At 37.5% G+C, this 14,734-nt stretch overlaps 1 protein-coding gene and 1 pseudogene across 1 annotated transcript in view; both read left to right on the top strand.

Moving 5' to 3' along the window:
* Positions 1-5,891: 5,891 nt before the first annotated feature.
* On the top strand, positions 5,892-7,181 carry LOC113120188 (perforin-1-like; annotated as a pseudogene).
* A 4,515-nt stretch (positions 7,182-11,696) lies between these two features.
* Positions 11,697-14,734, top strand: part of LOC113119657 (syntaxin-1B) — a 44,359-nt gene continuing 41,321 nt past the window's right edge. The window contains exon 1 of the mRNA XM_026289274.1: positions 11,697-12,019. Coding sequence (XP_026145059.1) covers positions 11,990-12,019 — 30 coding nt within the window. The 5' untranslated portion in view covers positions 11,697-11,989. The remainder of the gene's footprint in view (positions 12,020-14,734) is intronic.

Raw genomic sequence — 14,734 nt, 5'->3', positions numbered from 1 at the left:
TTTCAGAGGAGAACAATTAGCATAAAGCAATACCTTGATAAAAAAAAACAAAAAACATAATTAGGAATCATATAAACAATTAGGCCAGGAACAAAATGCATAAATGGAGCTGCTATAGAGTTTTAGTTTAAGACTTCCAGGAGGTACGAGGAAGCACAATGCAACAATTGCAAGTTCAGCCAGGTCTTCTGCTCTGCCAAGACCTTTAAATCATCATTTATTTCATTACTTCAAGGCAATGCAGTGCAGGTTTTATGCCAGTTGGTTGGTTTGGCCTGTTGTTCTATAACACCAGAAAAGACTAAATCAAGTTTGAAGATAAATCAAGTTGATGTATCCATTTTACCTTGATGTTCCCAATAGAACAGTATTATTCAGTTTTTACAGCCATGCTCTGAAATGACAAGAACATCACAGAAAAAAACTCATTCAGACCACTCATCATGAATTAAACATGCAGAATATGTCATTAACTTTTTCACTGGTGTTGATACCTTGCTTATATATATATATATATATATATATATATATATATATATATATATATATATATATATATATATATATATATATATATATATATATATATATATATATATATATATATATATATATATATATATATATATATATATATATATATATATATATATATATATATATATATATATATGCCAGAATTACAAGCAAGACAGCTAGAATTCTCAGAATATCTTACATAAATTAACATTATATAGTTTCCTGGCAGTAAAACTTGTGACAATGTTAATATTAGGTAGTTGTGGAGGGTGACACAACCAAAAAGAATTTCAAACTGCTCTTTCATGCACTTGAGGAGCCCAATGCAGCGGTGAATTAATGACACGTGACAGAGTGCAATAAACACCTGCCCTTCATCCGCGCGCAACGAAAGCGCAGCGCATGAATATTAATATGGCCATATTGCTTCGTAACATTACGCAGGTATTCACGCCACCTATTTAATAAACATAAGCTCAATCCTTCCCTGTAGTAGAATTCGTAAATTCATCAGCAGTATAGCGCCTTCTCAGCCAATCGTTTAGCGCTACTGATCGAACGTCTCGTTACATTATTAATATTCATGAGCCTCAAATTACCAGCGGTATTCCATTAATATGAGGCTGAGGGACCATGTCACAACATATTATTGTGATAGAGCGGTCTGACTCATATGCTATTATAACTGTGTTGTTATTAGCTTATGTTAGCTTATTAAATGCGTTAACAACCCTAAGATTGTGATTTGGTACAGTACAACCCATAATAACATCATATAAATTATGCCATATGGCAGAGATTAACATTATAAGCCCGTTATACCATTATTCTATGTATTTGAACTTCTAAAATTCAAATAAATAAATAAGTAAAATAATAAAACCCTTTGTTTAGGCAAAATTTCATGTTCAAGTTGTTCAGTGAATTCAGTGTTGACCGAAGCTCGGCTGTTTGGTTTAAAAGTGGCTTGTGTTTGAGCTGTACTTCATTCATCACTAGGTAATCGTGGTAATTGTGTCTTTTTATCCCACAGTTCTTACAATTCAGACTTGTGATTCTGAGGAAAAAGTCAGAACTGTGAGATATAAATTCAGAAAGTGTAATATTAACTTGAAATTTAAAAAAAAGTCAGAACTGCAAGATATAAAATCAGAACTGCATGGTATAATTACAGAATTGCAAGATATAAACTAAGAATTCTGGTGGAAAATTCAGAACAGCAAGATATGAAGTCAGAATGTTGTGATATAAATGTACAATTGTAAGATGCAAACTCAGAATTCTGAGGAAAAAAAAAGTCAGAATTCCAGATTTGAGATATAAATAGAGAATTGCATGACACAGACTAAGAATTCTGAGGGAATAATCAGAAGTATGAAGTATAAACTTGGAATTCTGAGAAAAAAAATTCAGAATTGTGAGAAATAAACTTGCAATATCAAGAAAAAACAGAATTGTGAGATGTAACCTGAATTCACTATTAGATTCACATTTCTGAGAAAAAAAAAAACCGTTAAGACTTGCTAGATATACAGTACACTGAGTCATGAAAATTGCAAGAAAAAAAGTATTTTTTTCCTCTCAAGTGTTATGATTTCTCTCACAGTATTTCTTCAAAATCATAATTTTGTGTTCCACAGAAGAAAGCAAGTCTTGAGTTTGGTACGATACCAAGGTGAATGATCAAAATTCAGATTTTGTGTGTCATTCATTTACTTAGAATGAAAACATATTGGATGAAATAAAGTAAAATCAATAAAAATGTATATTGATAGCATAATTTAATAGAAGAAAAACACAATCTCATGTGTGTGTTTCACTGGTAAACTCCTGGGGTCCTGTGTGGCCTCAGGGACGGCTGCAGCATTGAGATGCAGCTTGGCAGGCTTTTAAAGATAGACTGCAAGTTTCTCCCTCCGCTGCCGCTGCACTCAGTGACCTGTACGTGGGTCATAAATTCCAGCACAGAATGCATAACAACAAGCCCTCCTGCAGCAGTGCTCTCAACGCAGCCTAGCAATCAATTCAGTGGTGTGTTAAAGAAATAGTTCAGCCAAAAATGAAATCTCTGTCATCATTTGCTCACCCTCATCTTATACCATGATGTTACTCCTGCTTGTGGAACACAAACAAAGACGCAGCATATAAGTATCACAAACTAATACGACTTTAATTTTCATTTCTTTTCATTCTCTTATTCATTTTCTTTGCATGATGAGCAGATGATACAGGTTTGAACTGACACAAGGATAAAATGTGTGTGTGTGTGTGTGTGTGTCAACTGTTCCCACATCTTGCATTGCTCATAATAAAGTTTGTTTTCAGACCAGGCCTGTCAGAATGAAGAACTTTACAACTGATGTAACATCTGGGTCGGACTCAGCTCCGCTGTTGGTGTAAATGGGTTAACCCATATTCCACAGCAAGTGTTCATGGCCTAGATCACAATCGGGACTAAACCGAGATCTGAAGCTGTGTGGCACTAGTAACCAAGGTTATAAGTCACATATATTTTGAACACAATTTGCTATTAATGCCAAGTTTGGTCATTAGAAATGGGTCATATACAACAAAGTATTCAAAATGGTTTTATGGTGTGCCAGGACACTGTGGATTTTTAATGGCTGCTCAGAAAACACACACACACACAAAAATAATAATTAGAAAGTGGCCCTTAATTTATTTTTTAGGTGAACTGTTTCTTTAAACTGGAAAGAAATGCAGAACAAAGCCCAAGTGTCCACAACAATAATTCTATTGATCCCATTCACAGAGATTCAATAATGTTTACTAGTAAATCTGCAGTTATTATGGGGTTCAAAAATACAATATAAGTGGTTAATTCATTCCTCTAAAATCCCTGAGAGCAGAGTACCGATACTGAACCTTTCCAATTGACTCGATAGGAATTTTCATCCAAGTAAGATAAGAATCAATCAAGCACAGATCCAGAGATGCCAATCGCAGCCAGTGCGGAGGTCAACGGTCTGCAATTGAATGCATTAAACACAGCAGACAGAAGACTGAATCAAGACTGAGATCAAATCTTGATTAGTCGATCCTGCAGTGGGAGCTTCACTAGTAGAAGACTATGTCATGATTCATTTGCAGTAAGTGCACATCATTGTCATTGAGAAACGCAGACTGCAACACAAACCGTAGCTTTAAAAGAGGCTTCTCTCCTGCTTACTGTTACAGCTGGAATGCAGTTATGTTTTACTATTGCATCGCATACATACAAGTCTTTGTCTTGATGCTGTGGGAGGAGAGTGTGAAGGTGACATATAACTGGTGTTTCTGAATCTGCTCTTTTTGTCCCCCTTTTCTTGTTTTTCCTAACATTGGTGTTATTTAACAGTCATCCACCCTTTCCTTCCAAGACTGTTAAGAAAAATGTCTCAACTAGGTAAATGTCAGCATGCTTGGTTTATCATCTGAGTCATTAGTCGTTTTGTGAATTGTTCATAATTAATCTGACTGTGAATATATGAAAGTCTTTCTGCGATGCAGTGTTGAATGAATGAGTGTTAATCAACTTTAAAAAAAGTGTTTTTAATTTATCAGATACTTCGAGGAGCTACATCTTATTCATTTATTTGATGTGAAGGTTTCACCTCTCTCTGTTGTCTTAACGTTAAGCATTTGAATGTTATTATCCCTGTCAACAGTCTTTAACTGAAAGTAACTGAATTGTAATAATAATGCAGGAAAGTGAATGTGTTTTAGTGTGGCTAAAGAGTGTCTGATTCTTTAGTAGGCATTTTTATGACAGATCCCTCTGCATTTTCTACTTGCATCATAGTTTCGAGACATTTTTCAACCCTTTTAATTCCTGCATTCTGCTTACATGTTTGAAATTTTCTTGTAGTAAAACCTGTAATATTTGACATATTTATTACTTAATTATTTGTGAAGCCTGAGAAAGCAGGATGTTTTTTGGTGTAGTTCGGTGATGGAATCTGCAATAATGTAGAAGTAATATATTTGTTGCACTCCAAATATCTAGTGGCTTTAATACAGCGTCACTGTGTACCTGAAAAGGTTTCATAAAGGGGGGTTGAATATCTAATAAATTAATTTTAGAGAAAATCTGAAGTCCTTCTCAGCTCTCTTTCTATATGCTGAAATACTTGAGAAATAGGTTTGCTTTTTTTTGCCATTTGATTGGACATTTTTTTATATGTGACCCTGGACTGCAAAAACAGTATTAAGTGTAAATATTTGGCTGAGATATAACTATTTAAAAAATCTTGAATCCGAGGGTGCAAAAAAAAAAATCGAAATACTGAGAAAATCGCCTTTAAAGTTGTCTAAAGGAATTATTGGGAGTGCATATTACTAATCAAAAGTTCAGTTTTGATATATTTACATGTCAAAATATCTTCATGGAACATGATCTTACTTAATATCCTAATGATTTTTGGCATAAAAGAAAAATCTTTAATTTTGACAAACAATGTTTTTTTTTTTTTTTTTTTTTTTTTTGGCTATTGCTACCCCCGCCACTTAAGACTGGTTTTGTGTTCCAGGGTCACATATAATGCAAAGACATTGTACATGTAGTTTTTGCTTATTTATGAGTCATATAATTAAACTGGGATTTAATTAAAAACACTTTTTAAAAACACACACTTTTAAAGTGCTAATGTGAAACTCGATGATTGGTGATTTTCATGAGCACGATACTTATAACATTAATGTGTGATGTTTTGTTTCAACACTGGCAGAAAATTGTTCAACATTTAGCAAATACAGTTTAAAATGGAGTGATGAACACACAGTATTTCATCAGATTTATTGACCTCATTAATATACAAATCAATATATTTGCAAAGGGTTTACAAATGTGCACTGTGGAATTTAAAAACTTAGCTACTTAAAAAATGTCAATTGTTAGATATATGAAATCACAATTATGAGATTTTATTTCACAATTAGTCTAAGATCTAGACCTTAGCACCATATTTACTTTTTGTCAGGAATGAAAACAAGGCTGTGATTGAAGTACAGTGTGTAATGGATTGTACTGTTGTTTAACAACATGTGGGAAAGAACTATTTGAAACAACAGTAAAAATGATATGATCGCACGCTCAAGCTGCACTAGGGCAAATGTGTACTTTTGTACCTTTAATGTTTTCACTGTAGGTACCAGAATGTTCCATATCTTTAAAAATGCTTTTGTACCTTTTTTTCTGAGAGTATAGAGCTTTATACAGTGTGTACCACTGTAAAAACTGTAAATCTATTCCTCACAGACTAGTTTTTATCTGCCAAAAAAGCAGTATGCCATCTAATCTGACTATAAATCTCTATAAAGTCACAATTACCTTTTTTTTTTTTTTTATCCTGTGGCAGAAGCAGGCATCCATACTGAACAAGGTGAAATGCGTTACCAGATATCCCAGGTTCACATTAGTCTGGGGTTTGGACTGACATTGAAGCATGAAAAGCCAATAAAGTCTTTCTTTCACAGATTTCGTCTTCAGGCTGAACCTCCAGTGACCAAAGAACTTTTGAAATCCATCACTTCACTTCCTGCTAAATATGACAGCCAGTCAAAAAGTGCGTACAACCATTTCATCTTGATCTACGGGACACATTTCTTGCGGAGAGTTGACCTGGGTGGCCACGTATGTTCAACCACCGCTATGAAGACCTGCCAGGTTTCCATGAAGGGTCTGTCGATACATGAATGTGAGCAACTGCCTATCGACGGAGGCGTCTGTCTTCATCAAGGGTGTGGAGGTCAGTGGCTAGGCAAGCTACTGCAAAAGCAAAACAAATCAACTGGAGAGGGGCAACAGCTTCAGCAGTGCCTTCTCCAACCGAGTCACTGAAATACTGGGCGACAACGGTGAGCAGCAAGACATCCTCTTCACTCCAAGCAACATTAGTGGTTATAACGTGTGGCTCAAGTCACTGAATAAAATTCCTGGAGTGGTTTCCTACGCCTTGAGCTCATTGCATATGGTGTCGAAAATCAACCCAGCTAGACGAGCCAGTCTTCAAGCGGCCTACAGCAACCTACTGCTTGCTCCTCCTGCTGCAAAGTGGCCCATCATGCCAATAACTGTGCAAGCAAATGCAACGGTCATCAAACTGTTGATAGCAACTGCTGCCCAAATAAGCCAGGAGTAGCCATGTTGATCATAACCGTGTTGAGCACTAAGGGATTATAGGGAGACTACTTCACTAAAACCTATGGTATTTTGAAAGTGTTCTCAGGAAACAAAGCGTATGAGACCCCTGTGATTTCGAACAACAACTTTCCTCAGTGGAACTTCAAAATGTATTTTCAAACTGTGGATCTGGATCAAAGAACGCAAGTGGTTATGTACGCGAAACATAATCTTCGTTTCTGGTTTCTGTCTTTGTTGAACTTGAAATACTATAGATATCTGTTGTTTGTACTTCACATCATGCTCGTCTTACAGGCACTTGCGATTTGAGGTGTGGGACCGCGAGAACCGGTATGATGATGATCTATTAGGAAAGGGTTCTCTAATCCCACACGAAGGAACAAATGTACAGTCGTCGTTTAAATTAATCTCATATACTGCAACGTGTGGCCCAAGTCTTACAGGGTCTGTCTGTGAGAAATATGCTCCTGCACCGGGTGGTGACGGTGCTCTAAAATATTACCAGCCCTTTGGAGAATAGCCAAATTTCATTTAAAAAATTGAAGGATTTTGGAAGAAATGTCCCATTTCTCTAATAATACAACTGCAGAATGTAAAGATAATGTAAAATACTGATAAAGGGCCTTCTAATAGAAGGTATTTGAGATTTTTTGCGAAGATACACATTGAAAACAGTTACTATAAATCAAATATCATTAACTTCTAGACAAATGTACAAAACTAATTTCAATAAACAACTAAAAAATTTTAATACATATAATTTTATCTGTATTCAAAAAGTATTCTTCATTTGTTTTTTTTATTTCAAATCTATACAAATTCTGAAAAAAAAAGCTTTCAGATGCAATAAAATTTTCTAATCTATTGTCTACCGCTCACTTCAGTCAGACTTTAGGTTGATGGCTGTTTTTTTTTCACTCAATGAAGTGAGGTCTTAGATTTGTGAGCAATAATAACAATTAAACTAATGTTAGAAAAATAGTAGGGAAATTATAAAACTGGTTCTGAGGAAATGAAAAACACATTTGATTATATTACATATGTTCATTCATTGATGGTTTTAATTAAAATGAATCACTTTCAAGGAATGCCGTAGAAAGTGTTACCTGTCATCTGGTGGTTAAGTGTAAGTAAAATAAATGTAGCAATTCTTCAGATTAAATGCATTACAAAGACTGACATACTTTGATATAGATTTGATAAAGATTAAATAGATAAATATTTCTGGCAGGCCAAAAATGTAATTGCAGGTTTTCTGAGCCAAACAGTGCCCTCTGTTGAACAGCACATGCTTTACACATTCAGTATCTCCTGAAGGCCTTCTGCTGTGTTCAATAATTTAGGCCCAGTGCTTTAAGTGGGGGATGGTACGCAACAGTACTCACTACCGCCACTTCCAAATATAGCTCTTGAGCGTACCACCACCTCTCTGTGTGCCCAGAACGTGCTTTTAGCATACCAGTACGTTCATTTGGACATCTTTTTTAATAGAGGTTTTAATCCTTTGCCTTCACTGCAGCTTTTCAGAGCGCCCTTCACAATGCACACTTCCTAATTCTTCCTAGCTCGGAGTATGGAGCGTGAATCATTTGAACCAGTTCGGGAGTTCGAAGCAGCTTCGCGGATCATTTGAATCAGTTCGAGAAATCGGAGCGGGTTCGCGAATCATTTGAGTCAGTTTGGGAGTTCGGAGTGGGTTCGCGAATCATTTGAGTCAGTTTGGGGATCGAAAAATCATTTGAATCAGTTCGGGAGTCCTGAGCTGCTTCGCGGATCATTTGAATCAATTCGAGAGTTCGGAGCGGATTCGCGAATCATTTGAGTCAGTTCGGGAGTTGGGAGCAGATTCGGGAATCAAATCATTTGAATCAATTCGGGAGTTCGGAGCGGCTTCGCGGATCATTTAAATCAATTCGAGAGTTCTTATAGGGTTCACGAATCATTTGAATCAGTTCGGGAGTTCGTAGCGGGTTTGCAAATCATTTGAGTCAGTTCGGGAGTTCAAAGCGGGTTCGCGAATCATTTGAGTCAGTTCAGGAGTTCAAAGCGGGTTTGCGAATCATTTGGGTCAGTTTGGGGATCGCGAATCATTTGAGTCAGTTCGGGAGTTCAAAGCGGATTCGCGAATCATTTGATTCAGTTTGGGGAACGCGAATCATTTGAATCAGTTCGGGAGTTCGTAGTAGGTTCGCGAATCATTTGAGTCAGTTCGGGAGTTCGTAGCGGGTTTGCGAATCATTGGAGTCAGTTTGGGGATCGCAAATAATTTGAATTAGTTCGGGAGTTCGGAGCGTGATTCATTTGAGTCAGTTCGGGAGTTCGGAGCTGGTTCGCGAATCATTTGAATAAGTTTGGAAGTTTGAATGCAATAATGCTGTAGCTCTTTCTAAGGGTATTTTTTCAAAATCCTTTTGCACATTTTATTTATGTTAAGTAGTTCCTTCTAGCTCAAGCAAATCCACAAACAAATAAAAGGATTTATTATTAAGGTTGCCTGTTGACTTGCTGTATATAAAAGCCTTCAATATAGTTGTTGTTACCTCAGGGGATGAGGAAAAAAAAAAAAAACCGTTTTTTTTTTTGGCTATAATAGAGTACCGGCAACTCTTTTGGGCCACTTAAAGCACTGTTTAGGCCCAAACCTTCCAAAAGCTGGTTTGTGTGTTTGTGCTGTTAGTGAGATTTATACATTAAAAGCCTTGTGGTCAATAATGTGCTATTATTGAACCACCAACTGACTGAGCATGGATGACTGAAGAACATATTTAAAGCCAAATCAAACCGTCACTATGCAATGGCATTTAACATCATTTTATGCATGTTGCGTGATTCTTCTTTTACAGAAATATTTGCCTAATATATATATATATATATATATATATATATATATATATATATATATATATATATATATATATATATATATATATATATATTAGTGGTGGGCATATTTTTTTTTTTATATCTAGATTAATCTCACTGTAATCTTGGAATTAATCTAGATTAATCTAGATTAAAATGGCTCATTTGAATTCTGCCAAAGGCATTCAGAATATGTGTGCTACCCAAATGAAACAATGACTAATAGTAAGTCTTTTAGAATGGGTTTCTCAAGCTAGGTGGTGCATTAGAACAATGGCTCATCTCCTGTTTCCAAAATGCATCACAAACTGCTTGAGAAAGCTGTAAACTAATTCCACATTGCACAAGGTGCAAACAACCCTACGCCTGTTTCACAAATACTCCGTCTGCAGTGCGTATGCGTTTCATATTTTTTTTACGTACCGATGTCAAAGGATTCCAGCGTTCATGCGGTTGCGGTCCGCCAGTGCGAGTCTTGTCGAGGTTTCCATTGGGAACCTTCTTAAAAAAAACTATTCCCTTAAGCAAACCCGGCAGCTTCATATGCATCCATGTTAGCACGTAACGTTTGAACATGTAAAATTTATTTAAGTGCACATGGAAAAAAGTGTTATGTGTACAGTATATCTTTATCTTAGAGTGGGATGTCTTTGTCTAATTTGAAGCGATTTGATAATGGTATTACTTTTATTCTTGACCATATATTCTTTAAACCAGTTAACAATTGTGAGCTCTGTGCAGTCAAGACAAGGAACTGGGGCACAAAGATGCATTGAAGATCCCTCCCACAGATAATTTGCTCTAGAATCTTCCCTTTGGGAGAAGTAGTTCAAACCAAGTAGTTTCCAACCCATTTCAAGTAGTTCAAACCAAGACCACCAGATAACCAGCTCAACCTGGAATCGCGATTTAATTAGGGGTAGGTTAAATAAATGTATGTCTGAGGGGAACTTACTGTCTTTTATAAAAGTTTAGATGGTATTTGTTTTCATCTTGCCTCAGTTTAATGCATATTAAAGTTCATAAGTGCAGCGCTGCTTTGTTTACAGCAGAAACCATGGAAATGCATTAAGCGCCACCTGCTGGCCTAGAGTGAATCTGCGTTTTGTTCAGATCATCTGCTGTTTCTGTTTCATGCAGATATTTTTCATGTATAGTTTCATAAAACTGAAGTCAAATTTTGTGTCAAAATTATTGTCTTTGCTTTATATTTCAAAATTATACAATATAATTTAGATTAAAAACTGCTCATGTTGCATCCATGCAGCATCTTGGTTTGAATCATGATTAAAATGCAGTGATTGCCTCTCTAAATGTTGTTATTTAGCAGATGCTTCTATCCAAAGCAGGAAAATAGAAGCAATCAGAACCAAAAAAGGGCAATAATATGCAAGTGCTATTAGGATATTGCATTTAGCATACGCTTCTCCAAAGCAACTTACAGGTTATTATTTTTTTTACTGGTATGTGTGTTTCCTGGGAATTGAACCAACAACCTTTTGCGATGCTAACATAATGCTCTATTAAAGAGTTATATTTCAATTTCACAAAGAAACATGCAGCATTTTGTCTGTTTTGGTGCTTTCAAATATAAGCATCGTTCAACAAAAATCACTTAATGCACCTTTAAGTTTCTTTTGAAAATACTTCATTATAGTAAACTGGTTGCAATTCATGTTGCCTTTAAACACCTGGACACTCATTTTATCTGCAATATTTACACTGTAGATTGCTGTAACGACAGTGTTAGTGTATATGTCTCTTTTGTACACATCATAACTGTGACATTTGGGATCTGAGGACAATTCCCTTAGGGTACCTCACACCTCTAATGACTAATAAGTAAAAAAAATATATATAGTAAAAATAAAAGATCGTAAAAGTTCTTAATGGCATTAGATCGTATGTTGCGACTTACCCCGTAATTCTTTTAGAATTAAATAAATCCGCAACGATCATTTCGTGGGGCCTAAAAGAGGCTCCTGCTCTTAAACAAACTACAGTTCCCTAGTTATCACTGGGAGCGCTGCGGAGACGCGCTGTACAGCGAGCGAGCGGACTGGGGGAGGGGCGGCAGGTAAAGCGAGACGGCGGCGCATGCGCAGAAGCGCTCCAGCCCTCTGCATCGCTCCCCTCCCCCCACCCCCCTCTCTCTCTCTCTCTCTCTCTTTTTTTTTTTTTTGCAGCATCAGTACCGCGTTCGGAATAGCATTCGTGTGCTGGAGTCAGAGCGCGCTGCGGGGCATCACTGCACCGCCACGGAGGACACACCATCACAGAAGCAGGAACAGGGAAAAGGCAAAAAGGCGTGAAATAGTGCAGAGGGGGAAGAACAGCGCGCCCTTTTTCCCCTGAAATCACCTAAATCTGTGGGAAATTAAACAGGACCCAGACATTCGCCTATAATAGATCCACGAACGCAGCGGACATCTCAAGCGATATTTTTGGCCAGCACGGCGGGGAAAAATGAAGGATCGCACGCAGGAACTACGAAGTGTAAGTCTGGATTCCTGATGCTTTATCCTTCATCTCCTCCCATTTCCTCCGTCTCCTCACCGCAACCGGGCGTCAGCAGCTGACATCTCACTGCTGCTCGCTCACGGCTGAGCATTTATGGGCATAAGCAGGGGTTTCATACATTTTCCGACGTTTTTTCTTCACACAATCACATATGTAACCGTCTGCCACATCGCGCGTATATTACCGTTTTTAATAGCGGCTCACACGCGCGCTCTGTTCCATGTGCGATTGATCGATTTATTCATCAAATCGGGTTATATGGCGTAATTCGCGAAATGAACCCCCTACATTAGCATGCATGCATGCAAACAGACTAACGTTACCTTTGATACATGTCGCCCAGGAGCGTGATCGGCTGCGGATAGTTAGCCAGCATCCTCCTCGGATACGCACCATCCCAATATCTAATTCTGTGATCACCGCATCATTAATTATTGACACCGATTTTTGTCAAACGAAAATAACATACACCACTGACTTGTTCCGTACCATAATAACTCTTTTAGATTTTGCACCGGGGAATTTTGAGCATCTCCACTAAAGCTCCATTCTGGATGCATGTGTACATCTTCATCGGACGCGTTTGGATCCTTGGGTGGGATGTGCAATTATTGCAGCACGCTTTGTTCCGTTCTTAGCCATGATGTTAAATTTGAAAGGATGTAATATTGTTGCATGCATCGCCCAAGTGAGCTTAACAAATGCAACATGGCTGCCAAAAGATTCCCATTTGTAGTCGCGATGGTATAGCGACTTCATTGCTTATTTAGTTATTTCTATTTCAGTAATATCGAAGGTGGGCCTTGAGGCTTTAATGCGTCGCCCAGCCTCCACGAATTTTCCGTCGCCGGAGATCAATGAAATATCGTAAAGGAAACGCCTGAACCCAGTGCACCGCACTCATCAGTGAATGCGCGTGTGGTGCGCTTGCTAGGGAGCGAAAAGGGAGAGGGGGGGGGGGGGTGTAAGAGAGATATGTACATTATAATGTTTGTGAAAAAAAAAAAATATATATATATATATATATATATATATATATATATATATATATATATATATATATATATATAGCAACTTCACAATCCAACCCAAAAACGCGCGTCTTCCCAAAAGTCCGGAATCAGCCCGAGACTTCCCTTACTCCCCCGGAGACCCGGAGCATCTGATACCAGCCTTTGCTTATCAGACGCAGCGTAGAAATGTAATCTACAGATAATTGGATTTGGAGAATTTGCAATTATACGTGATGCGCGCATTCACTGTACGCTGCTGCCACAGTGCTTTTAAACATATATGTATCATTAGTCTTGCTTCTAAAGGTGTTAATGGCTCAACGCGAATCTGATGCGACATGATTGGGCAATAATCACATTTTACGTAATCATCAACATCACTGTGACGTATTGGTCGCGCGGTGAGGGAAGTGCACGGGTTACTTGGACTGTGGGCGTGCGCAGGGCGAGCGTGTCCGTGCAGAGCAGGGACGAGCAAGGATAAATCAGACGGAATTCATTGACCTTGCCCCTTTCAGTATTAGGTTTCAGTTGTATAGGGGAGAGATCTGACATTAAATGAATGAGTGTGATTGAATGGGATGCTTGCAGCCTGAAGTATTTCTCGTGATAACGGGTGGGGATGCATTATGCTGCAACAGTGGCAACATTTCACATTATAAAGACTAGATTAATGACTCCGATGAAGAAGTCCACATAGCAGACTCGTTCTGATAATTAGCACACTTAATTTCTTACGATTGCAATGGCAACTGCAAGAAGGGTCCTACAGAAAATGGACCAGAATATCAATGGCAGATCATTCAGATAATAGGCCTGTGGAGACCGGGCTGGTTGTCACACGGGAGAAAAGCTTTATCTCAATACCTATAAAGTTTTGAGTCCATGTTTGATCAAATCTTGGAAGCCAAGACTTTAAAAGCATCAGCAGCCTATACTGAAATTGACTTGAGAAAGTAAAATATTCACCAGAGGTCTCACCTAATATATATCTGAGATAATATATCTTATGGTCTACAACAAAGTAGTGATGTGATGTCTGTGATATGGTTCATGTCAGCATTAGTGACAGTGCAAGCATGCATGCAATATATATTATTATTATTATAGTGTATAGTGTAACAAAATGATTCCAAATCCTGATACTAAAGATGCACAATGTATTGCTGTGCTTCACTGTGCCCTGTGATGTCCTTGAGAGAGGCAAGGTTGAATGTCTGTGTCTCTCGGTCTCTCTCTCTTTCTTTCTCTGCCTCTCAGCTAACCGGCTTCAGTGGGAAAGTCATATTTAACACTTCTAATGTAAATGATATGAGGCAGTGAGCTGTGCATTATGGAGTGTGAAACAACTTTTGTTGTGCCTTCAAAATTAGGGATCACCTTTTACTCATTCCAAACCTACTACTGTTTGGTCAGTTCGTATTGTAAAAAAAGAATGAAACATTTCTCACAATATCTTCTTAAAATATACCACAGAAAAAAGTCACAAGTAAATGATGACAGAATTTGCATTTTTGAAGTGAACAATCCCTTTTAAGAATAAGTCATCATGTAGACATGTTCGCAGACTTAAAATTACAAGATATGCCAAGATGCTAGTTTAAGCTCCATGTTGAAATATTGAAATGTTTGAAAATACTGAACATGCTCAGTATAAACTTTTCTCAAATCAGCTGAA

The sequence above is a fragment of the Carassius auratus genome, chromosome 19 (assembly GCF_003368295.1).
Source record: "Carassius auratus strain Wakin chromosome 19, ASM336829v1, whole genome shotgun sequence".
In the NCBI taxonomy this organism is placed as follows: domain Eukaryota; kingdom Metazoa; phylum Chordata; class Actinopteri; order Cypriniformes; family Cyprinidae; genus Carassius; species Carassius auratus.
This window is presented reverse-complemented; position numbering and strand designations above follow the sequence as displayed.